This window comes from Molothrus ater, chromosome 1, assembly GCF_012460135.2.
Source record: "Molothrus ater isolate BHLD 08-10-18 breed brown headed cowbird chromosome 1, BPBGC_Mater_1.1, whole genome shotgun sequence".
Taxonomy (NCBI): Eukaryota; Metazoa; Chordata; class Aves; order Passeriformes; family Icteridae; genus Molothrus; species Molothrus ater.
Genome location: NC_050478.2, coordinates 89,170,216 through 89,193,225, shown reverse-complemented (window position 1 = coordinate 89,193,225; position 23,010 = coordinate 89,170,216). Strand labels below are relative to the sequence as shown.

Here is a 23,010-nt window from a genome sequence, read left to right as displayed (position 1 = left end):
GCTTACTAGCCTTTCAGAGACTAAGGAGGGTGGGGAAAATAGCTGATACAACATTGATCCTTCAGATTAAAAACATTCATTTCCTTCCCTTGCCCGCAGAAATATATGTGTTGCAAGCAGGCGTTGCCGCTACCGAAGAGCTTCCCAAACTTTTCTCCCCTGTTAGGCTGGCTGAAGGCGATGCTGGAGAGTCTATTTTCCATGCCAGGGGAAAGATTCCCGAAAATAAGTGTTAAACTTACAGGCAGGTTAATTTGAGTAGGTTTTGTGTGACGTCAGAGGCTCGGCTCTTTTAAAACAACGTGCTTGTGAGCTGATGCATTTGTATCACTTTTCTTCTTCCCACCTTTTATTTTTCCGTGGGTGCAAAGTATTTATTTTTTTTGCCGTCACGTCTGCCAGCCTTGGAGCCTACATGTAACAATTATTTCTGTGTCGTAGCTGTAGCGGGGAAGGTGCTAAAATCGCCGTACATATTTAAAAGAAAAAAAAAAGTTTAAGTTTTCATGTAAATAAATTAAATGTGGTTTTCTGCTTCGTCCTATAAGCATCTAGGGACCTGTGGTTACCAATCAATTGGTACAACAGAGCAGAGCCAGGCTGCAATAGCGTGCAGATCAGACGCCTCGCCTTGTTTCTAGATAACTGGGAGCCTCTGTACCATGTCCTATCCTCAGTTTGGCTACCCTTACTCCTCTGCACCCCAGGTAAGACTTTTTGCCTACCAACGTTAATTGATTGAATTTCAGTCCTTATCGATGCCTTCCGTCCGGGATGAGGGCGGCAGCGATCCTCTCCCGCCTGCGGTAGCGGCAAAGCAGATGCTCGCTCCGCAGCTTTACAAGGAGCCCAAGTTCTGTGTCGGGCACCAGTTTTAAAATGGGATGAAACACGCGGGATTTAGGGTGTTTGGGGGTGATAAAGACGCGTGGGAAATGATGACAGAGATGAGAGAGGTGAGAAGGGGAGCTAGAGGTCCCCAACCCCCACCCGCACCTCGCCCCCCCCCCCCAGGTTTTTTTCTTTCACTATTAAATTCACAGTTTATCAATTAAACATGGATGTACAGAGGTCCGGCCCGTAGAAAAAGAATGGGATATTCTAAACCAGCAGGTTAATAACAGATGCGTGCGTGGCTGCTACAAATCTGCAGTCAAAATAAATATGCATGAATGACTTCGAAAAAAAGGGTTTAAAAACGCAGATGGGAATCATTGTGCTGCAAGAGGAGAAAACGGTGTAAACCCCAGTCTTGTGAAAACACCCCAGGAAAAGTTAGCTTTTAAATCCAGAGGGCCTGAGGAATGTATTATAGAGGATTAAACATCCACAGTCACGGGGCGTTTGGTTGTTGTTGTTGTTGTGGAGTCGTTCTGAAAAACTGATAAAATACTTGCACCTCTGCTCTTCTCCAGAGCGTTTCTATCACGATTGAAGTAAAATACGCCAGGAGAGGAAGGAGGGCGGGCGACACCCCAAAGCTACGACCTGATTTGGAAAAAAAAAAACCAAAAAACCAAACCAAACCCAAACAAACCCCACCAAAGCCACACAATCTAAATGCAACCGACCCCAAACTTGGTTACACTTTGGGAAGTTCCCCCCACCCCGCCCTCAGCGCCGCTCTCTTTCCCTCCAGTTCCTGATGAGCACCAACTCCCTGACGACCTGCTGCGAGTCCAGCAGCCGCACGCTGGCTGAGACGGGGGCGGCCGCCTCCGCCCAGACGCCCGTGTACTGCCCGGTGTACGAGAGCCGCCTGCTCGCCACCGCCCGACACGAGCTCAACTCCGCCGCCGCCCTGGGCGTCTACGGCGGGCCCTACGCCGGGCCCCAGGGCTATGGAAACTACGTGACCTATGGTACCGAGGCTCCCGCCTTCTACTCCCTGGTAAGCCGCCCGGGGGATGCTCGCTCCCTCCCTCCCCAGCCCCCGGGGGCGGGGGCGGCTCGGCGGGACCCCCTCCCCGGGCGGGGGCAGCCCCGGGCGCTTCTCCTGCGCCCCGCCGGTCCCCGCGTCCAGCCCCGCGGTCAGCAGCTGTGCCAGCCCGGCGCTCGCTCCTCACGGTAACGCAATTAAAAGTCGCGCCTGACGAGCTGCCAAGGGCCCGTCCGGGCGGGCAGTTTAGGGCCACCCATACCCAGGCTTGCAAAAAAAAAATGATGCGGTCTTCCCACACAGCCTATTTTTCTTTTTCTTTTTTTTTTTTTTTCCTCTATTTTCCCCCCTGCACCGTAACAGCGCGAGTTAATGTCCCTATTGATGTCGCTGGGCTCCGCGGCCGAGGGGCCCCCGGGAAGGTCCGGTCGGGCCGCGGGGCGGGGGAGCCGGGCGGCGGTGCCGGGGGAGCCGGGCAGGGGTGCCGGGGGCTGCCGGGCAGGGGTGCCGGGGGCTGAGGGCGGCGGTGCCGGGCGGGGCCCGGGCTGTGCCGGCGGCGGGGGCTGAGGGCGGCGGGCGGTGTCTCTTGCAGAACAGTTTGGAGGCGAAGGACGGGAGCGGCTCTGCGCATGCGGGCATCGCCCCCGCGGCTGCCTACTACCCCTACGATCACACCCTCAGCCAGTACCAGTACGACAGGTAAGCGCCATGCCCAGCCCGGCCCCGCTCGCTGCCCTCCGGTCCCGCCACCCCCTCCCCGCCATCCCCGCCACGCCCCGCCAACCCCGCCAGACTGCCTGCTCGCCTCTCAGCATCTCCCGGCCACAGCCATGTCGCCTCCCCTTTCCCGCACCGACACGGGGTCCTCCGCCCCCCGGGCGGGCGGTAGAGCGGGGGGCAATCCCTCTTAACCGGGGCGGTAATTATCTTTCCCTGCGCGGAGTCAGGCTTGGGCATCCCGTGTATATTTATTAGTTTTAAAGCAGCGCAAACCCCCTTACACACCGCTCCCAGCTCAGAGGCCCATTGGGCGCCAGTGACCTTTCCTGGAGGATGTGCATTAAATATTCAGTCGCAGCCCAGTGTCATCTGCGTTAGGTTCCTACAATTTCAGGAACAAAAGGGTAGAGGAGATTACTAATAAAAGGAGTAAGAGGAAATATATTTCTATTAAACTTACACCCTGGGGTCACCCCGATGAATTTTGTTTGGGGAGGACTAATAAAACGAGAGGAAAGCGGTATTTCTGTGAGTTCGCAAGCTGCTAGGATTTTCCTGCTGCCCAAAATGTTGACATTGACTTTACAGCAAATAAAAGCAGACGATTCCTTCCCTCTTTCCGCCACCACCGCCAAGGCAGAGTGGAAATTTGCATTGCCCGCTGCTGCTGCAGGCTGGACCCTTCCTTCTTGCTTTTCCTCCTCGGCCTGCATTCTCTAGGCTGGTCTCCCTCATAAAGCTGAGCTGTCCTCATCCCTCTTAAAACCGAGCTGTCCTCATCCATATCCCCCCTCTCCGGTCCAGCTGCCCTCCTGGGGGTGCCGCAGGCAAGCGGCGGGGCCGGGCAGGTGCGCGGGGGGCGACAGAGAGCTGTCACATCCCGGGGGCTCCCCTGTGCCTGCAGGTACGGGACGATGGACGGCGGGACGCGGAGGAAAAACGCCACCCGAGAGACGACCAGCACGCTGAAGGCCTGGCTGCAGGAGCACCGCAAGAACCCCTACCCGACCAAGGGCGAGAAGATCATGCTGGCCATCATCACCAAGATGACCCTCACCCAGGTCTCCACCTGGTTCGCCAACGCCCGCCGGCGGCTCAAGAAGGAGAACAAGATGACCTGGCCCCCGCGGAACAAGTGCTCTGACGAGAAGCGGCCCTATGAGGAAGAGGAGGAGGAGGAGGAGGGTTCGCAGGAGGAGGCGATGAAGAGCGGGAAAGCCGAGGGTACCCTGCTAAAACCAGGCACTTAGCGGTGCGGCCGCGGGGGCTCGGCCGGCAGCTCGCCCCCGGGGCGGGCCTCGCTGGTGGGGGCGGCCGCGGGCCTCGCTGGTGGGGGCGGCCGCGGGGCAGTGCGGCGCCGACAGTGACCGTGTGTCTTCTTTTTGCTGTCCCTTCCCCCGCCCCCGCCCCGCAGAACCCACGGGCAAGGAGGAGAAGGAGCTGGAGCTCAGCGACCTGGAGGACTTGGACGCCGCCGAGTCGGAGAGCTCAGAGTGCGAGCTGCGGCGGCCCTTCCCGCACCCGCTCCCGCACCCGCACCCGCTCCCGCACCCGCTCCCGGGCGGCAGCCACCCGCCGCGGGCCGCCGAGCTCCCCGCCAAGATGCCGCCGCCGGCTGCCGCCGGGGACGAGGAGGAGGAGGAGGAGGCGGCGGCAGAGCGGGCGCGGAGCTGCCTGAAGACGGCGGCGGAGGAGTGCGGCCCCGACCCGCTGGGCGCTCGGCAGCGCGGCTGCGAGTCCAAGATGTGCTTCCAGCAGGGGCAGCAGCTGCTGGAGGCGAAGCCCAGGATTTGGTCCCTGGCGCACACTGCCACCTCCCTCAACCAGGCCGAGTACCCCTCCTGCATGCTGAAACGTCCCGGGGGCTCGGCCGCCGCCGCCGCTCCCGCCCCGGTCAGCGTCATGGACAGGCACCAGGATTCGCCGGTCACCAACCTCAGGAACTGGGTGGACGGGGTGTTTCACGACCCCCTGTTCAGGCACAGTACTTTAAACCAAGCCCTGAGCAACACAACAGTTTCCTGGGCTACCACCAAAGGAGCCATTCTGGAAACGGGCGCCTTGGGACGCGCGGTGGGGAACGGCGCCAATGTGCTCAAGGGGCAGCTCTCAAACCTGGCCCACCATGACTCAAACAAAGAGTTTCTGGCGTTTCCCAAATCAGGAAGCAAAATGTTTTGTTCCTAACAGGCCCGCCGAGGGGCAAAGGACTTTCTAACGCTTGAAGAGTCAGCTACACTGAAAAGAGACTTGCAAGAGTTTAAATTTAAATATAAAAAACTTTTTCTTCCTTTTCTTTTTTAAACAAACAACATAAACGAGGATTTAAAGTTCAGTTTGCTCACTTCAACGGAAAGACTTTGCTCATTGCTGTTCTGAACATTTTCTCCTGGCTGCGACTTTAAGGGATCAATGTCGTGAAAGTTATTTAATTCCATGTCCAAAAAGCACGTACTATAGTGTAGACCTACTTAAAAAGTTTACATCCGAAAGTTTACAAACGGGAAATTTTAATTCAGATTTAATTTAAGGCATGCCGACATTAGTTGTAAAGACTTTTCGAGAGTTTTTCCTCCTGATTTCCTTGTTAGCATATAATTCACAAACAGCACTTCTACTAAGTTTACACCTACTGCACAAATTTATCTTGACAAAAAAAAAAATAATATGTTAAAGGGTATGCTCACTCCAATAAATTGTCTGTTTCAGAGGTAACACAAGTGGTGGCGTTTTGCATTGGGCAACAAACAACTTCTATGTTTCTAATTCCCCCTCGGAGCCGATCCCGGTAATTCCAAGGACTGTCAACAGGCTGCCGGGAGAGGGGAAGAGAGGCTCGGCGCAGCGCTGCCGCGGGACTGCGGACGGAGCCCGGGAGGTGCGCAGGAGGGATGCTGGGCTGCGCGCAGGAGGGATGCTGGGCTGCGCTCCGCGCCGGCCGTGCCTCCGCGGGGCAGCGCCGGGGCCCGGCCGCCTCCCGGGCCAACAGCGGGGGCTCCGGCTGCCCGCCGAGGCCCGGCAGGGCGGGAGCATCCCTCTCTTCCCCCTCCCCTCCTTCCCGAGCTGCGGGCGGGCGGGGGTCGGCCCCCAAGGGCTGGGCTCTGCCGCGGCGTCGCCTCCGCCGTGCGCGGAGCAATTGATTCACATGGAAAATTTGATCTTTTAAAGAACCGTTTTAGCTTTCCAGCTCCTCTGCCAGCGCGGAGAATCGCTGATCCGCCATGAATATTTCAGCACTTCAGTACAGATGCTTTACCGTTTTGACATTAAATAGAGTGCAGCCAACAAAAAGAGAAAGGGAGGAAGAGCGCTCTCGACGTGTGATTCAGGAGCACTCGCAGCCAATTTACCACTTAGATAACAGGCGCTTAAAAGATTTCCTTTCCTTCCCCGGAATGGGAACAAACTTTACTGATCCCCGGACCGGCAGAAAGGGAGAACTGCTGGAAAAGAAACTGCGGGGCAACAATAGATCCCGGCTTACCCGGGCCGGCCTCAAACCCCTGAGCCTCGGTGCCCGGCGCGGCGATGAACCGAGAGAACCCGAAGGACCAAACTGACATCGGCACAAGCAGAAGAGCTTTCCTTGCCTCCCAGCATTCTCGCCCATCCCGCCCCAGCGGCTCCCCGTCGGTCCACCCCTCTTCACAATAAATAAATAAGAACGCAATAAAGGGGGGAAATGTACCAAGGCAGCTATAGACGCAACCGAGAAAACACTCAGCCAAAATATAACATACTCCAGCCTGCGAACTTTCTACCGAGACCTGTTAGTGCAAGGACTGAATAAAGGAATCCAGGTGCGGAGATCAGATCAAGCCCTTCCCCTCTCTGCGAGCAGCCGTAATTGGATTGTATCCAGTCATATTCCCTGTCATTGTATTGACTTTCGCTCTCTTGGATGATATTATCGAGATCACTGAACCCCTCTGCTGATCTGGCTGTCAAAAGGCTCAGACAGGAGCCCCCGGCCTGGAAAACGTGCATCAGCCGAGATAATTTGAAGTGAAATTTTCATTTTGACAGTAAACCCCTCAATTTCTAAAGGCTCTGCACCCGGAGAGCTCGGTGGCAGGGGGAGGCTTTACAGAAAGCCCACGTCTTAAACTGAAAAGGGCAAAAGAACTCGAATTAGTTGTAATAGATAAAAGGGCAAAAATAAAGAGTCAAGGGTACTTGACAGTAATAGCGAAAGTGGAGTCTCGGGGGAGCCGCGATCTGAGCTAAAGGCTGGGCCGGCAGGAATTTTAATGCAGCCGGGGCGGCCGGCGAGCTTTGCCTCTGAAACCCTTTAGACAAAGCAAATTATTTTCAGCCAAACTAAAGAAACGGGGATGAGGGAGAGGGAAGGGGAGGAAGGCGAGCATTCGGGCTGCCCTCAAACCACTGGTAGAGCCAAGCGGGATGGGACACAAACCCCTCAGAGTGCTGCGCGGGTGATGTTAAAGCGGGGAGGTTTGCGTGTGCCAGCCTTGCTGGATGTGCAGGGACTGGAGGGGACACGGGGGCTCCCGGTGGGCTTCGGTTTCCATGCGACAGAGGCTCCGTGGAGTGGAAGGGAACTCCATTTTTTTCTCCTAACACAGCGACAGCCGAGTGTGTGTGTGGGTTTCTGTGTGCCTGCCTGCAAGGAGAGGTCTTGTCCACCGAGCAGCCAAAAATCTCTCTCAGCCTGAAAAGCTCCCTGACTTTGAGGAGCGCCGGCCCCCGCCGGCCTCTCTGGGCTGGCTCTCGGCGGGTGACCCCGCAAGCCATAAAAGTAATTTTACAAGTCATTGCTGGCCGGCTTTGGCTAGGTCCAGGATTCAGCTCGGACATCCCACTGTTTGGGAGGCAACACTCTCCCTCTCCCCCCCCACTCCTTCCCTCCTCCGGACTTAAAAAGAAGATGATAACACTGTGGGCAAAACACAGGCGCACTGAAATACCAGAAGCCCAAAGAAAAGCGGATCAACACTTTATCCCTTCATTTTCGTGTAATTGTTGTTATAAAACAAGTTTGAGTAAGTTTATGACTGCTGTATAACAAGAGCAGGGCTCTCCGGACCAGGGAACAGGCTGTATCTCGGGTCTGGTAAATCTGCGTGTGCTCACACCAAAACATTGCCCGTTCTGAGAGGAGACCGTGTCAGTTAAGGGGGAGGGAAAAGAGTTTCTTGCTTTAAACCTTATGATTTAGATCAGCCATGAAATGCAGAGGTCTTTCAAAAGGGTTGGGGTTCTTGTTGTTTGGTTGTTTTGATTTTTTTTTAATATGGACAAAAGAGTGTGAGAAATTAATTTTGCCATTTGATTCAATAGCACAAGTCAAAGATCAGGTTCTGCTGCTTTAGAGGAAGCTGCAGGGCTGAAAGGGAAAGCCGTGCAGCTCATATGTCTGTACAAAGCAGAAATATAAAGGCAGACTGAGAAAGAAGGAGGAGGGGAAAAAAAATCATAGAGAAACGTCTTGAAACTGAGAGACTCTAAATCATTCAGCCATGGCAAATTCAAACACACAAAGGAGGGGATGCTAAATTAACAGTGCTTTTTACATAGAGCCCAAATAAAACTGTAATCAGCGACGCGTTACTTTTCATTAAGCGAGTTTGACAGGAGCATATTCAGCCTCGACAAGGGAACAGGAGCAAAGAAATATACGGCTCTCCCAGCCCGAGTCATAAGATAATTCCTTAAGCTCCATTAACAACTCTTAGCCGCAGGAAATGGGCTCCCTGAAAACATCTCCAAATCTAAAAGCTTTATCGACCTCTCAAACCTCTGCTGATGGTTCTATTTTTTTAAAAAAACTTAGAGGCGAGACGTCCAGCAAGGTAATAGACTTTGACACAACACCTTCTTAACTAGAGAGAGAGAGGCAGAGAAAACGAGACCTTAAATGATATTTAAAAGGCAGCCAATTAAGATTTAAAATGATTGTCTCCTGAGATTATGCATGCGATTTATGTCATCTACTTTTTTTCCCATACATGCATACAAAATTGCAATGGGGCATATTGCCTGATCCTTAAATAATGATGATGATGATGATGATAATAATAATACCAATAATAATAATAATAATAGAAGAAACAGTAGCAATTAACAATCTGTAGCTATCGCACATAATTGCAAATTATGACCCAGGAAAGGACTTGTGTTTAGGCACCTGATTACAGAGCACCTTGCAACAGCCAGCTTATTTATAGGTGTCTAATTAAAAGACAGATAGATGAAATTATTCGCACATTACCCACTAATGTCCAGGAGCGCATTTCTTTTCATCCTGAGTGAATATTTGACTATTAAATTCACATAATTAATTTGTAGTTAAACAATCCAATGTAGTAGCTCCTTGCCACTGACCACACGAAGATTTTGTGTCCAAGAAGATTTTGTCTTGACAAGACTGACTATATATTTTTAAGATATAATGGTTCAGAAAGAGACTCTGACTTACTACAGTTTTTTTGCTACACGTTTGCCTTTTCCATTTAAATCTGACCTTCAAATAATATGAAGGCTTGCGTGTGTGAAAGTGTATCCAGTTAAATGCCAAGAAAAGAGTTAATGCTCACATTGTACCATTTCATGCAGAAATTCTATGAAATGCAAGAAAATATTATAACTTGCTGGTTTTGTGAGAGATCAGAAATTGTTTCAATGAGTGGGATTTCTAGATGAATGAGGTGAAAAAAGATCGTTCAAACACCACTGTGTTTTGGCCAAAGGTCAAAGTGTTTTGGTCCCCACTTACATTAAGTTAGTTCATTCTATGAAGCAACAAGCTTGGATCTGAGTCGTGTGTCTCTTGAGGGTTGAGCATGTAACTTAATCCTTTAAAAAAGTGAAGAAGGAAGGAACGTTAACACTCAAATTGTACATTTTTATTTGCATGGTAAAAAAAAAATATGCTTGTTCTTAAAGAGGAAACTATTTTTAATAGAATAGCTAATGGTCAAAGTACCAGTCCTGAAATGTGACATCTGGCATGTTGCAACTCACATTTACTGTCAAAAAGTCTATGAGGTGCTTAGGACTTGTGGGAAGTGTTCTCTTCATCCTCCTTGTGAAATGGCATCATGGCAGATAATAATCCTCGATTTGTAGAACCCCTCAAAAAGCAGTCTTAAAATACACACTAGCTGTATGTGTTTGGAGGAGTTTAATACATAAATCATTGGTCTCCTGTACCATATGACTACATAGCAAAACCTGAATTTGGCTTAGAACTTGAAGACACATTTAAGACATATGAAGAACCAAGGGAGGAGGAAATGCTTGGGAGCAATTCAAAAGAAAATGATAGTAATTGCTTCCCAGTGTGCCCCCACTCCAATGAGAAATGGGACTGCTTTCAGGGAGCAAAGAAAGAAGCCTCCATGCGACCTAGAGAGAGTGCATATAAGCAAGCCCCGCTGGTATCCTGCTTCCCACAGTGGGGAATGTGGTCTGGGCATGAGAACAGTGATTGACCTACTTACAGTGCTCAAGAGCTATTTCTTGTCCATCCCAGTTTAAGGAAAGCATGAAAATGAAGGAAATATCTTGAAGGAAAGTGTTCTCCTAATGTTTTTGGGTTTTTTTTCCTGACATTAAAAAAATCTTTTATTCATTCATTTAGCTACATAAAAGCAAGGGCATAAAAATCTTTCTCTTCTCAGTTTTACCTCCATTTCCTTTCTCCAAATCAGCATGTCATTATTTTAATTTTGAAATGGGTTTCAGTAGTAGTTGGTAAGTATTTTTTCAGTGGTTTATGTGGAATCATAATCAGGTCATTTTTCAAAGACTGCCTCAGAAATCTTTCTGAAATACTGCAAAGAATGATGGTGACAATGAAATGGAACCAAGGAAACAACTACTTTCAAGAGTATTTCTTTAATTTATGCTACTCATATAGAATGCCAAAAATCTAACAATTAAAGAATATGTACTTGAGATTTCATCAGATATTTTCTTATGTGCATTGTATTGTGAAACAGGATTCAAACATTTGCTAGAAATATAGAACAAAGCTGAATAACCAACACTTTATCTGTCATTATGACAGAAGAGGTGCTACATCAAAGGCTAATGTGTCTCCTAAAGTTCTGCTCTCTGTCATCGTATCTATTGATACTGGGCTTTAACGACCTGAGGAGTCACTCAGAATGAGTTCTTCTGTCCTCAGTATGAAGGTGCTCATCTAACAAGTTCACTATACTAGGATTTTTGCCAAGGGGAAAATTACTGGAAAGGTAGAACAGTGTTTAGGGAATGAGCTGAAGTGGAACACCTCCATGGTAGGAGAACTGAATAAAGAGGGAAGTGCTTGGGAATCCTTCCTTCCTTCCTTCCTTCCTTCCTTCCTTCCTTCCTTCCTTCCTTCCTTCCTTCCTTCCTTCCCTTCCTTCCTTCCTTCCTTCCTTCCTTCCTTCCTTCCTTCCTTCCTTCCTTCCTTCCTTCCTTCCTTCCTTCCTTCCTTCCTTCCTTCCTTCCTTCCTTCCTTCCTTCCTTCCTTCCTTCCTTCCTTCCTTCCTTCCTTCCTTCCTTCCTTCCTTCCTTCCTTCCTTCCTTCCTTCCTTCCTTCCTTCCTTCCTTCCTTCCTTCCTTCCTTCCTTCCTTCCTTCCTTCCTTCCTTCCTTCCTTCCTTCCTTCCTTCCTTCCTTCCTTCCTTCCTTCCTTCCTTCCTTCCTTCCTTCCTTCCTTCCTTCCTTCCTTCCTTCCTTCCTTCCTTCCTTCCTTCCTTCCTTCCTTCCTTCCTTCCTTCCTTCCTTCCTTCCTTCCTTCCTTCCTTCCAGTATATAGATCACAGTATGATATTTTTTTCCTCTGTCCTGGTTAGATTACAGCTCACATGAATGCTGTATGTGAAGATGACCTCACATATGTCAGCCCTCATGACTCTGGTCTTTGGTAGCCTTGTGAACAGAATGCTTTGCTTTTGAGCCTTCATGACATTAGGTTATCCTCTTTTTGGACATACCATAATTTTCTCCCCAACCTTGTGACACAAGTGGCTGACAAATCACAGGATCACAGAATATTCTGAGTTGTAAGGAATCCACAAGGGTCATCAAGTCCAACTCTTAAGTGAATGGCCCATACAAGGATTGAAGCCACACCATTGGTGGCAACCAATGAAGCAAAGAAGATAGAAGCTGGGAGATGTTGTCTTTTAGTCCAACGTCAAATATGTGATCAAGTATTGATAACATTATTTTTTTGAGTCTTATTTGCCAAAAACTCCAGTGTACATAACTTAATTCTTTGGTTACAGCCTTCAGGGAGAAACAAGTAGAAATCTGCTCACTTAAAGGAGCAGTCTTATAGGTGAAGGTAAATCAGATCTGAACAAGCCTGGACAGTCTTGTAGTTTTTTTACCACAGGCAAGTTTGGCACACAATAGCTGAAATAAATAATGACAAAAAAAAAAAAAAAGTGTCCATGTTGATTTTACTGGGGAAGTAAGGTGAGAAAGTCCCACCATGCCAGAAGGCTGGAGGAAAAGGAACAGGGGATAGAAAATTACTCTGATAGGAATTGGAGGGGTTTTAAATCCATTTTTCAACCCAGTACTGATTTCTGCCTTCATTTACACCAGATTTAGTCAACTTTAACTCAGACTAGCTTCATTGGAACTTCTCCATATTTATGATAACATGTCAGACAACAGGAAGGATCCTTGTGTGTGAAGGGTAAACACCTGCTGACACAGTTCCTGCATGTAAATTTGGGGGTTAACAACACTCACGAAGTATGTGAGTGGAATCCCACAGTATGTAACAGGTTTAGATTAAGGATTTTACATATATAAATGGAGTGCTTCCATGAAGCTGGCCAGTTCATGTTATATTACTTCTGTATTAAGTTGAAGCAAATGGAATCAACAAATATGGAGGCCAGAAGTCAGATTCTCAAACTTATTTCCAGGTTTAGTGTCAAACATTTCCACTAAGCCCCTTTCCACTGACAGTGACAAAATAGAGAGAAACATCAAGAGTTTTCATCTTCCCATCTGAAGGAATGCAAAGCCTCTCTTGGTTGACAGAACTGCTCTTCTCCCCTCTGTTGCCACACAACCTCGTCTGTAAAAGGTCTTCAAATATAACCATTCTCTTGCTATGCACAAATCTTTGCTGTTGCTCTTCCTTTGCTTGAATTTTTCTTTTTTTTAGGAGAAGCGATAAAAAAGAAAGAAAAATCAGGCAGGAAAAAATGTCCTTCACTTGAACCTGTACTCACAGATGCAAGCTTGTGCCTACCACTGTGGATGGGAGGCATTGTCAGTACTGGGCTGAATTCTGCAATTTTGAGCAACTGTGTAAAACAAAGGTAATACTGGAAACAGCCACAACACATCCATTTCACACACTCACTACATTTAAGGAAATAAACTTTGCCAAGATCCTAAAGTAAGACTTTTGAATTGAAATGAAGGACATTTCAATCAACAAAACTCAAATTATACTTTATTAACAAAAAAAAAGCAAGAAAAAGAGCCAATTTTGCAGTTGCATGAAGAGAAGTAACTTAAAATACTCATCTGATTCTGAGAAATGAGCCCTGTTCCATGGTGAGAGCAAAATAAAAGGGCACAAACACCAAATCCCAATCCCGAATCAATGGATGAGCAAGATGCACACCAAATTTCATCTTATTCTGTTGTGAATCTCCATTACAAAACAGAAAAAGCTGAAAAGCAAACAAAAAGACAGAAACTGAGTTGTACATCAAGAAAATAAAATTTCCTAGTTGCTGGAAGTGACTACTAGAAAACTGGGAGAATGGGACTGCACACATATAGTATGAGTAGGAAGAAAGCAAACAATAAGCAGATAATGCTTCAGCCTCTTGAAACATATCCATCAGTGCTTCCTGCAAACACCAGACTCTTACTTTTGGAAAGGCTTCAATTAACTCTTTAATTGTTCCTTCATGCCATCCTTCTCCAATTGATAACAATTAAAAAAATATAATATATACAGAACATGATACGTGTAGAACTAATTTACAGCTGCCACTATTTCAAAAGTATAGTTTCTTAATCCTGAAGAGCATACAGATATCACTGAAAATGTCCAGTTTTTAATTCAGACAAACAGTACTATAATATCAGTCTGAAAACCAGAGTTACAATGCATGGGAGAATCAGCCTATTTACTTACTGTTCTCTCTGATCAGCCTTGTAAAGAGATGATTTGGGCTGAATTTTAGCCCTGTGCTCTGCCTTTCAGGGTTATCTCCCAAGCTGAGTACAGATATATCAATATCCCAACCCTTTGCAAACATCCCAAGCTCTTCACAACCTAACTTCACGCCTAGATGCTGAAGAATGAAGAATGTTACTCTTGAGTGTGAGGGACCCACAGGGTGGGGACAGTGTGATGTGTCTTGAAGTCTTCTCAGTGCTGCTGCCAGGATTGCTAGAGAAAGGATGCAGCCAATTCTTGACAGACTGTGAGCTACTGCTGACATCCTCCTCTCTCAAATCCCCATGGTAGGGCACATAGGGACACAGTGGATCAGAGACATTTCATTTTGTGATGCATCGCTTTCAGGAGAGTGGTGAAATGCAATGTTCTGCTCACTGGAAGCATGTTCCCAAATTTCATACAAAGTCAGCTGAGCACAGGAAGAGATTCTGCGGACCAAGAAATAGCAGCAGCTTGTTTTTCCATAGTGCATGGCTGCTATGTGAGGCTATGTGCGTGGTAGAGGTACAGATGAAGAAGGATTCTTGCAAAGATAGCTGCAGAGAATCCCCCATTGGGCATACCTCATTTCAGCTGCAATGCCCCCGGGGGTGTTATTTTTAAGCAGCTGGCACTGTAGATGGCCAGGAGAATGGGATGGGAAGCATTGTAACAGAGCTGTGATAGCTGCTGTCACTGTGGTAGCTGACTGGTAGACAGATAGCTCTACAAATAGGACAACATTAAGAAGAGGATGTAAGGAAGTGTTTTATTTTCATTCCATTGCCCTTAACTACTATAAATTCTTCAGGCAATGAGATGTAAGGAGACAAGAGTCTCAGCCTTCCTCTTGACTTATCCTGATTAATGCTCTGCCAGAAGGAAGTAATATACTAATTGTTTGTGATCCAGAAAAGATAAGTTCCTGACTTTGCATATATTACCAAAACTGAGTTAGATAATGCAGTCTTAAAGGCAGGCTTTGGCACATTTCTCACCAGTGAGACATGCTGAACTGAAGAGGGATGTGTGGCTATGATTATTGCATCCAGCTTCCAAAAAGGATGCCTCCTTCTTCAAAGCCAGAGCAAAGAGACTGAATCCACTCCACATGCAGATTCAAGTGTGTGATAAAAACTGAAGGTACTTTAGAGTGTACTCCATGTCACCAAATCTTTTTGTGGAGACAGTAAGACTAATTTAAGACTGAATATGTTCAGTGGCTATGCTCTGAAAAAACACAATATATGCTGTTAATCACTAACACATTATCTAACAGCTTCAGCAATGACAGGTTGCCACATGTGCTGGGGCTTTTGATTAAAGGCTGGGCAATTCTCTGAGAAATGGGAGTTAATCACTTTGGACCAGTTTGCTACCTTCACTAAGAGCTGCTTCTGCAGCACGTTTCACTCTATGCTGTTGTTGAACTGCAAAGTGGTTAAGCAGGTTCTTTATCCTTCTAGATCTGGGTCTTGACACTTGCATAAATAATACTGGTGAAAAAGCATTGCTCAGACCAGTCTAGGGCATCCCATCCCTCCTTTCTTTCTCTGCAAGATCCTGAAGATTCTGGTTGAAGAAATTGGCAATTGCAAAGACCATATTGATATTAAATTTGCTTTAAAAGCTTGGAAGCTCAGTATTTTTGTCCTCTTGAATGCTGATTTCTCCTGTCTTTTGTAACTGCCCACTGGGTCTTGGCCCTGTCCCTTTGAAGTGCACAGAAAGAAACAAGGATCACAGAATCTGCTCTCACTGTGACACATCATACATGTAACTTGCTTTAACTAAACTAGACTGAACTTTCCTACTAGGTAGATACATAAATGCCAATCATGATCTTTGCTGTTTAGAGCAGTTTGACAATATTAAGACTATAGGTTAGGAAAGAAGTGAGCAAGTAATTCAGGGTGGGATTGTTGTGCACTAGGAAAGCTGCATGATAATTCATGCATAGTACTTTGTATAACCTTGTCTAGTTTAAGTAAAATCAATTTTTTGATTACCACAATTATTCCCATTGATTATAAAAAGAAAAAAACCCTACTCAAATTGTGTCAGATATTAATATATCTCTGAATATCTCTCAGCATGAACATATCTCTGTAAGTGAAAAAGGAAATGTTTCTGATGGGCATACCTCTGATTTTCTTTCTCATTCTTTTAAAATAAATATTTGAACTTGTTCCCTAACAGATACATGTCAGCAAAAGCTAAATGAAATAAACTATATCAGCTGCATATTTTAGCTTTGATAAAATTCAGTTAATTTCATTTATTTTTAATAAATTTAAGGATGGCATAAGGTAAAAACTATCTGCATACTTTAATACATATGGACAGACATATATATTTACAAACCTTGCTTAAGTAGTCTTCTCATTTCTTCTTGTTTTCAAAGGCCCCAAAGGATTCAAATGACATATGGCAAGAATTCTTTTAAGGTAGTCATATAAAAAAACTAAGCAGATAGAAATACGTGGTCATTGACTGTGAGATCAAACTGCCCAGGGAGTCCTGTTGTGAATACCCAGTCTATTCTGAAATGGGATTTTATTCTTCTTAATCTGTACTTTATACAAAATGTGTGCTTTCCATTTTAAAGTAAATGTACATATTGAGCCATAAGATTATTGTTTTTGAAAACAGATTTGAGTAAAAAAATCCTACTTCTATGTTTAGGATCAGGTACTTAAAAATTATTATTATTTTTCTATTAGCAACTTCCAAAGTTATAATTGGAATACAATTTGAATTCAGCCGCAGTAGTCCCACCTAAGGTAAGATATCAGCTAATTCAACTGAAAGTTGAGGGTCTCACTTTTCACAGTTGACACACTTGCATCCATTTTTAGATTTCTTTGAGTATGTAAAACAATTAAAAAAAGCAGATGGGCTTTTATGCTGCCAATTTGAGCAATTTTTTATTCATTACTGCTCGTGTTTTAATTATTAGCACAATTCAAATATAGTGATGATTTTAAAGCCTCTGGGAAAGAAAGTAAAACTAAAAAAGACTTAAATAGTTTAATATAAAGCAAATAAGTACAGTGAACAATCACAGAATTTTCATACAAAATCAATTTAACAGCAGACCAGTAATATCTGTGACTCCACTATTATAATTCAAGGGACTGAAGATGCAATGCTGACCAAAATTCTTAAAGATTATTTACTCTTTAGACCTTTTCAAGTGTACAAGTGATTCATAGTTAGCCTGTTTGTCACAGCAAGTTTGATTTCCAAACCTGGAATTTAAATAATTTTAATAATTTAGTAATTGCTTGCAGTTTTGGTAGGAGTTTTGCTGAGCCCTGCAACCCAACTTCATAGGAGGGTGCAGCCATGGGTAGCCAGACTATGGTTTTGATTCTACAGAACAAAAATCCTCATTGAAACATTCTTTGAAATCCTGAAATTTGAAATATACAAGTCTTTTCAAATTTTACATATACAGCTTGATAAAGTGGAGTACAGGATTTTGGGAATCCCAGGAACATGAACACGCTGAAAAATTTACAGAAATCAGCTAGAACCTCATATATTGTTGACTTTTCATTACAGATGTTTTGGTATTTGACAGTTACATACTGTACATAATTAATTTGGTTCTTTTCCCCATAATGTGCATGACCTGACTGTAATTTTCACAAATTGGATCATTTTTCATAATTATTAATCATATCATTTATGTGAACAAATGTCAGGTTATGGTTTGTCTTCAAATGCAGAGCTGCTTCTTCAGCTATGTATGACTGATCATGTAAACCCATAACCCTGGCCTCTTCTCTGGATACTGGTTATAAATAGGAGCAAAGAAAATATTTCAAAGGCTTTGAAATTTTAAGGGAAAGCAGAGAATGCTTTAAGCAGAAAAAGGCAGTAGACACAGGAAAATTAGGACAGCTTGTGATTTTCCTGTTATTATTTCCAAAACTTTCCTTTTTCAAAGGATTATGTTTGATTACACTCATAGACAGAAGATTAACAAATAGTTTGTGGCGGTTTTTAACACATCAAAGTCAACAGAAATACAGGATTTTAAACATTTCAAAAATCTTGGGTTTCTTTGCAGTAACTAAAGTGTCTCATCCTAAGCCAAAGGATGTGGTTTACTGACACATCTTAGATTCTTACTTTTAAAATTTCAGCTTTCTCATTGTGCCTCACAGAGAATTTATTCCTGCATAATGAGAAGAGTGGGGAAACCACCTGCAGACAAGTGAAAAAATAAGCTGTTTCTCCTAATCAACTTCAACTTACTCTACAGCCAGTGGAAAGAGATGCTTCTTATGGCAGGTCCTCTGATCTCAAATATCCATGACAGGTTAGAGGAATCCCAAATTCTTGCTGTGAGTTTAGGAAAGTACTTTCCAGGGCTTTCCTATTCACTGGCTGTTGCTTCATTCTAACATGCTGGTCTGTCTCAATACAGATCTGTTCATTGAAACTCTTTTTAACAACACTCTGAAGGAAGTCCCAGGAGCTGAGCTGTACAGGAGACCTCAGCAGAATTGCTGCCACTGAAGCTTTGTCTGTGCTGAAGGCTTGTGCCTTCACTCTCCCAGCCCCAGTGCTTTTACTACCCACAGCAGGGGATTGCTGCAGCAGATCTTGACTCCCTCCTTGCTTGTTCAGCTTTCCTTCAAGGGCAGAATAGGGTGGACAGAAGAAAGAGGGATTCGTCTTAGCAGGTGTGGTGCCCTGACATGGGCACCAGGACACATCCCCTATGGGTAACTCAGCCTGGCTGGAGCTCCCTCCCAGCTGTTCCAGCAGCACTCTCAAACTTCTCTTAATCCAAACACAGAGCTCTTCAGCACTGGTTCAAATAAAATACCTAAGTATGAAATAATCTGGACACATGGTGGCCATTTCTCTGTCTCTCCCTGAGCAGCACTCTCTGTTGAGCTGGTTTGTGTCTTTTGATCTGGACTTTCCCCAAAGCAATAGTTAAGAGGGAGCAGCATTAATCTTCACAAGTAAAGCCAGGAGCTAAATACCTCTCACACCCGTTGAAATAAGGGAGACATTGCTAGCATGCCTCTCCACCCTGCAAGGCTGCTATCAGCATCCTGCAATCCTAACAGGCGTGCTGCTACTTCTTCCCTTTCCTGCTAGCCTGCAACTGTGCTGGCTGCTCAGGCTGTGTGATACAGCCTTTGCTTTGATACCACACTAAAGGTTTTAAAGTGGAACATGCCACAGAATTAGGAAGGGTGAATTGGCTTGCTTTCATGAATCATAATCTTCTCTTTCTTCTTCTCCCTCCTTTCCCACGCCCCTTATCACTCATCCTAGCTCTGGACTGGCACTGTTCCCACTAGGTATGCTGCTGTTCTTTCTTCTGTCAGTTCCTCACTGCTACTGTTCTACCTTCTCTTATACCCAGAGAAACTTCCCTGCCTGAATCTTACTTGCAGCTTCTCTTATTTCCCCCCAGATTCCATTCACTCATAACAGTGGTAGCTGTAAATAGCTCCTCAAAGCTGACTGGCTTCTTAAGCAAGTAATTTCCTTTAAATGGCCCTATAATAAAGAAGAAAAAAAAATCTATGTTTTTACTGTTCACTACCTGAGGAAAAGGGATATTTTGAACCTGACATGAGGACAGATGAAGGCAAGCAGTGATAAGTGGAAAAACTTGATACCAGCTCCTGACTGGCTATGCTCCCTTGTGACAGCTTCATGCCTCCTACTCCTCCAGAGTGTGAACAGCTGTCCACTGCTGCTTTTTGTCCACAGGCTGCATTTGGTGTGCACAGATCTGTGCACTGAGGCTTTGGGAGATTGGCTAGAGTTTGTTGGGGGATCTCTGGATGTGAGGAGACAACTTCATTGACCCTTGGGATCTAGACTTGGCCTGGTGTGTTGACTGCCTTGTAACTCTTTGTTGAAATGTAGGGTTTCTTTGTGAGGTCAGTTCAAAAGGAACAGAAGTTAGCTGAATGCTGGACAGTAATGAGCAAAAGCTGAGAGCAAAAGGCTGTACCAGGACCAAGTCAGGTTTAGTACCAGGGATTTTTACTTTGCAAACAGAAAGTTGTAGGAACCCCAGAGCAGAAACAGTGACAGGATGACTCCTATGACAGGTCACGGAACAATGCAGAGACTTGCAAAGCTGGCAGAAATATTTGCTGTCAAGAGAAGCCTGAAATTACAGCTCATTGGCCACTAAGGAGAACAGCTCTTCAGGAAAAGGATTCCTGCACAGGGTGCTGTGATGGATCTGCCCTGACCACTTCCTCTATTTGCTTCTGGTGTTCTGCTTAAACCACAGTGCTGTCATTTGGAATGGCTGATAGAAGGCAGACCTCAAGTTCAAATGTAGCCAAGGGTTTATATAAAACAAGGGATGAGCCTACCCCCATCCTTCAGGTGCAAGAGAAGGAGCAAGCAAACCTTTGTTAGGCAGTGGAAGGACAATGAGCAGGGAGCACACTGCCCCAGCCTCCTCTCCCACCTTTGCAGGGAGATAGAATTGTATTGCTCTAACTCAGCTGTCTCTGTGGGTCACAATACAGAGGCAAAGGGTGCTCTGCCATCAGCTAATTTAGTCCACCAAAACAGTGGAAAGGTAACCCATGGGAAAAAAACAGACTTTTTTTCTCTTTTAGTGAGCTGATGTGTATCAGCACAGGAACCAAAAAGAGTAGATACTGGAAGATGAGACAGGGGAGGAGCAGGGAAAGAGGATAGGAAGCCAGGATGGGGTATGCCAGATTTCCTCCTTTTGTCTGCAGTAGGACATTGTGGGCTCAACTGCCTGTGAAACTAAAGCCTTGGGGTGAAGTTACACACCCATTTCAAGCTGAAAGAATTGTTCACTAACACAAGAAGGGAGTCTCCCAACTTCAAGGCCCCAACATTTTTGTGAGATCCTGCCACACAGTTGTTTGTAACTCTTGTCCTCCTTTCCTTCAGGTTTTTTTTTTGTGGAAGATTAATTTTCAGAAATCAGATCAGAATGAATTTAGTAATACAGACTTTCAGAAAAGGGTTTTGTGGATGGGGTAACCTTGTCCAACTGGGGTTATTAATGACTTAATAATTTTGCCCTGCTTGCTTTGCTATGAACAGACACACTAACAGAAGATCATAGAATCATAAAAGATGACCAAAAGGGGAATGTGTAGGGGAGTTAGCAGGACTTTCAAAAGAAGATATACTGGTTTTGTAATTTAAATAGAGGCAGAGACCTCTTGTATCATCACCTGCCAGTGATGATACAAGGTAGGGATGGTAGAAACATCATCAAGATCCTTAGGACATCTCTTGTTTGTCTATAAACCCGGATCTCTGTTTTGCAGTTTGGGTATCTGTCTACATTTCACTGCTTTGTAAAGGTCTTTATGGTCTTAGTCTGAAAAGTAATGAAGCATCAGAAACACCTGTTCTTCTTCTATAAAATGCAGTCCATGGCTGTGTTCTTGTTCCTGGTACTGGGCCAGGCTCCCTGATGCTGCAGAGTTTCCAGCACAGGGAGGGAGCTGGTTATAGTTTCCTGGTTATCTGAGTCAGCTGCTGCAATGTATATACACCAGATGACAATCATCCCACAAGGGACTGCTCCCCAAGCTAAGAATAGCTGGAGAAGTGAAAAGAAGGGACTATAAGGAAGGGAAGCTGTCCCAGTGTCTGCACTGAATGGACTAGGTTGCAGCTTGTACAGCTTTATCATAATTAATAACAAAAGTGATAGGGACGAGGGGCCTGTAATCTTGGCAGCCCTTCAGCATCTGATCAGCTTCATTGGATATCTTCAAGTAACTCAGATCTAAAGCACTAGAGCAATCAGGCTCCTGTCAGAGGTGGAAGAGGGTGTTTCTGAGTCTGATCAGAATAAAAAGTTTGTCTCCATGGAATAATGTCAAGTAAACCCACCGACTTCTGAATATGAAGAACCCACCTCACCCTTGGGAATGGGCTCACAAAACTCATAACACTCATAACATTCATTTGGGCTCATATGGGCTCATAACACTAATTTTCACTAAAGAGGAGTTGTTTTCTACAAAAGGCACAGGAAAGAAGCCTGAATAAATACTTTGGTGAATAAGAAAAACAGGTGAAATATTTTTTTAAATTATGGAAATCCTTAGTTCTGAGTATAAATTCAGGTCTGTGGCAATTTTTAAGTCTTTAGAGGCTTGAGGAGTTATGGCTCGGGTTATGTTGCCAGTGATCCCAGAGACCTGGACTGGCCTTCTTGCAGTAGGTCAAAATATGTCCTTTGTATGCATTTGAAGTTGGAAACCTCTTTTTCTAAACATTTCTTTCGAAATTACTCATTTCTATCCAAAAGCAGTAGTAATGATAATCTAGGTTTCACTTTTATGGCAGCATTATGATTCATATCCCTGTATATCTATTCTATATGTATGTTTTGTTAAATATCCTCAGTAATTTAGGCATGAAACAATACACTTTCTGTTCCTTAGTAATAGCAGTGATACTGAGTATTTTTCAATCCTATTCTGATTTGATGGCAACAGGCTCTTGTGTTCCTCCTGGCAGCAATCAGCTAGACTATTCAATTTGTATCCACTTGAAAAAGTTAATATTTGTGCCTAATATGATCACTTTACTATCATATATAAATAGACTGTCACAGTCATTCCTCAGGAAAGCATGAAGACTGAGGGGAACATCTGCCAACATATTTCTCCTTCTGAAAGTAGAATTCTTTATTACTCACCGGAATTTACTCATGAGATCAGTGACACACATGAATTAAAATCCCTAGCACATGTGTTTATGAGAATTTTTATTCGACTTCAGTCATAACTCAGACAGCCCTGTTCTTTTCAACAGTGCATTATATTTTCTTTTCCATTTTCTTTTCTTGATTTGGTTTACTTTTCACAGGTTTCCAGATTTGTCATGTTCCACGTGGAAAGTAAATATCAGGATTTCTTTATCCTGTCTTGGAATTGCTCAGGTGACTCATTAAGATGAGAGCACACTCATTTTCTGCGAGGGAGGAAGACCACATCCTAGTTTTGATGTTTCCAGCGTGAAAATCTCAAAGTGCCATTAACAGTGCTTCTGAGCTCAAAAGCAAGAACTATTAAAAAATTTTGACATTTTTGTGTTTCCTTTTGACAATTTCCTATTTAATTGATCATTAAGGCGGAGATCACACTTGTGCTCTGTCCTTGTCCCTCACAGACACAGATCTCTTTACAGCACAGCTCCCCACAAGACACACACACACACAATCTCTTCAAGGCCCCTCAATCCCTACAAAC

General features: G+C 45.0%; 1 protein-coding gene across 1 annotated transcript; it reads left to right on the top strand.

Annotated features, from left to right (window-relative positions):
* Nucleotides 1-662: 662 nt before the first annotated feature.
* On the top strand, nt 663-4,786 carry IRX4 (iroquois homeobox 4). Its single transcript, XM_036406973.2, has 5 exons — nt 663-707; nt 1,640-1,891; nt 2,472-2,578; nt 3,504-3,823; nt 4,014-4,786. The coding sequence occupies exons 1-5, from the start codon at nt 663-665 to the stop codon at nt 4,784-4,786; spliced, it is 1,497 nt and encodes a 498-aa protein (XP_036262866.1).
* The last annotated feature ends 18,224 nt before the right edge of the window (nt 4,787-23,010 follow it).

Excerpts from the sequence above, each read along its gene's own strand:
- IRX4 (XM_036406973.2), top strand. The coding sequence starts at position 663 with ATGTCCTATCCTCAGTTTGGCTACCCTTACTCCTCTGCACCCCAG. Across the intron at positions 1,892-2,471 it reads CTCCCGCCTTCTACTCCCTG|AACAGTTTGGAGGCGAAGGA; the intron begins GTAAGCCGCCCG and ends TGTCTCTTGCAG. Across the intron at positions 3,824-4,013 it reads GAAGAGCGGGAAAGCCGAGG|AACCCACGGGCAAGGAGGAG; the intron begins GTACCCTGCTAA and ends CCCGCCCCGCAG.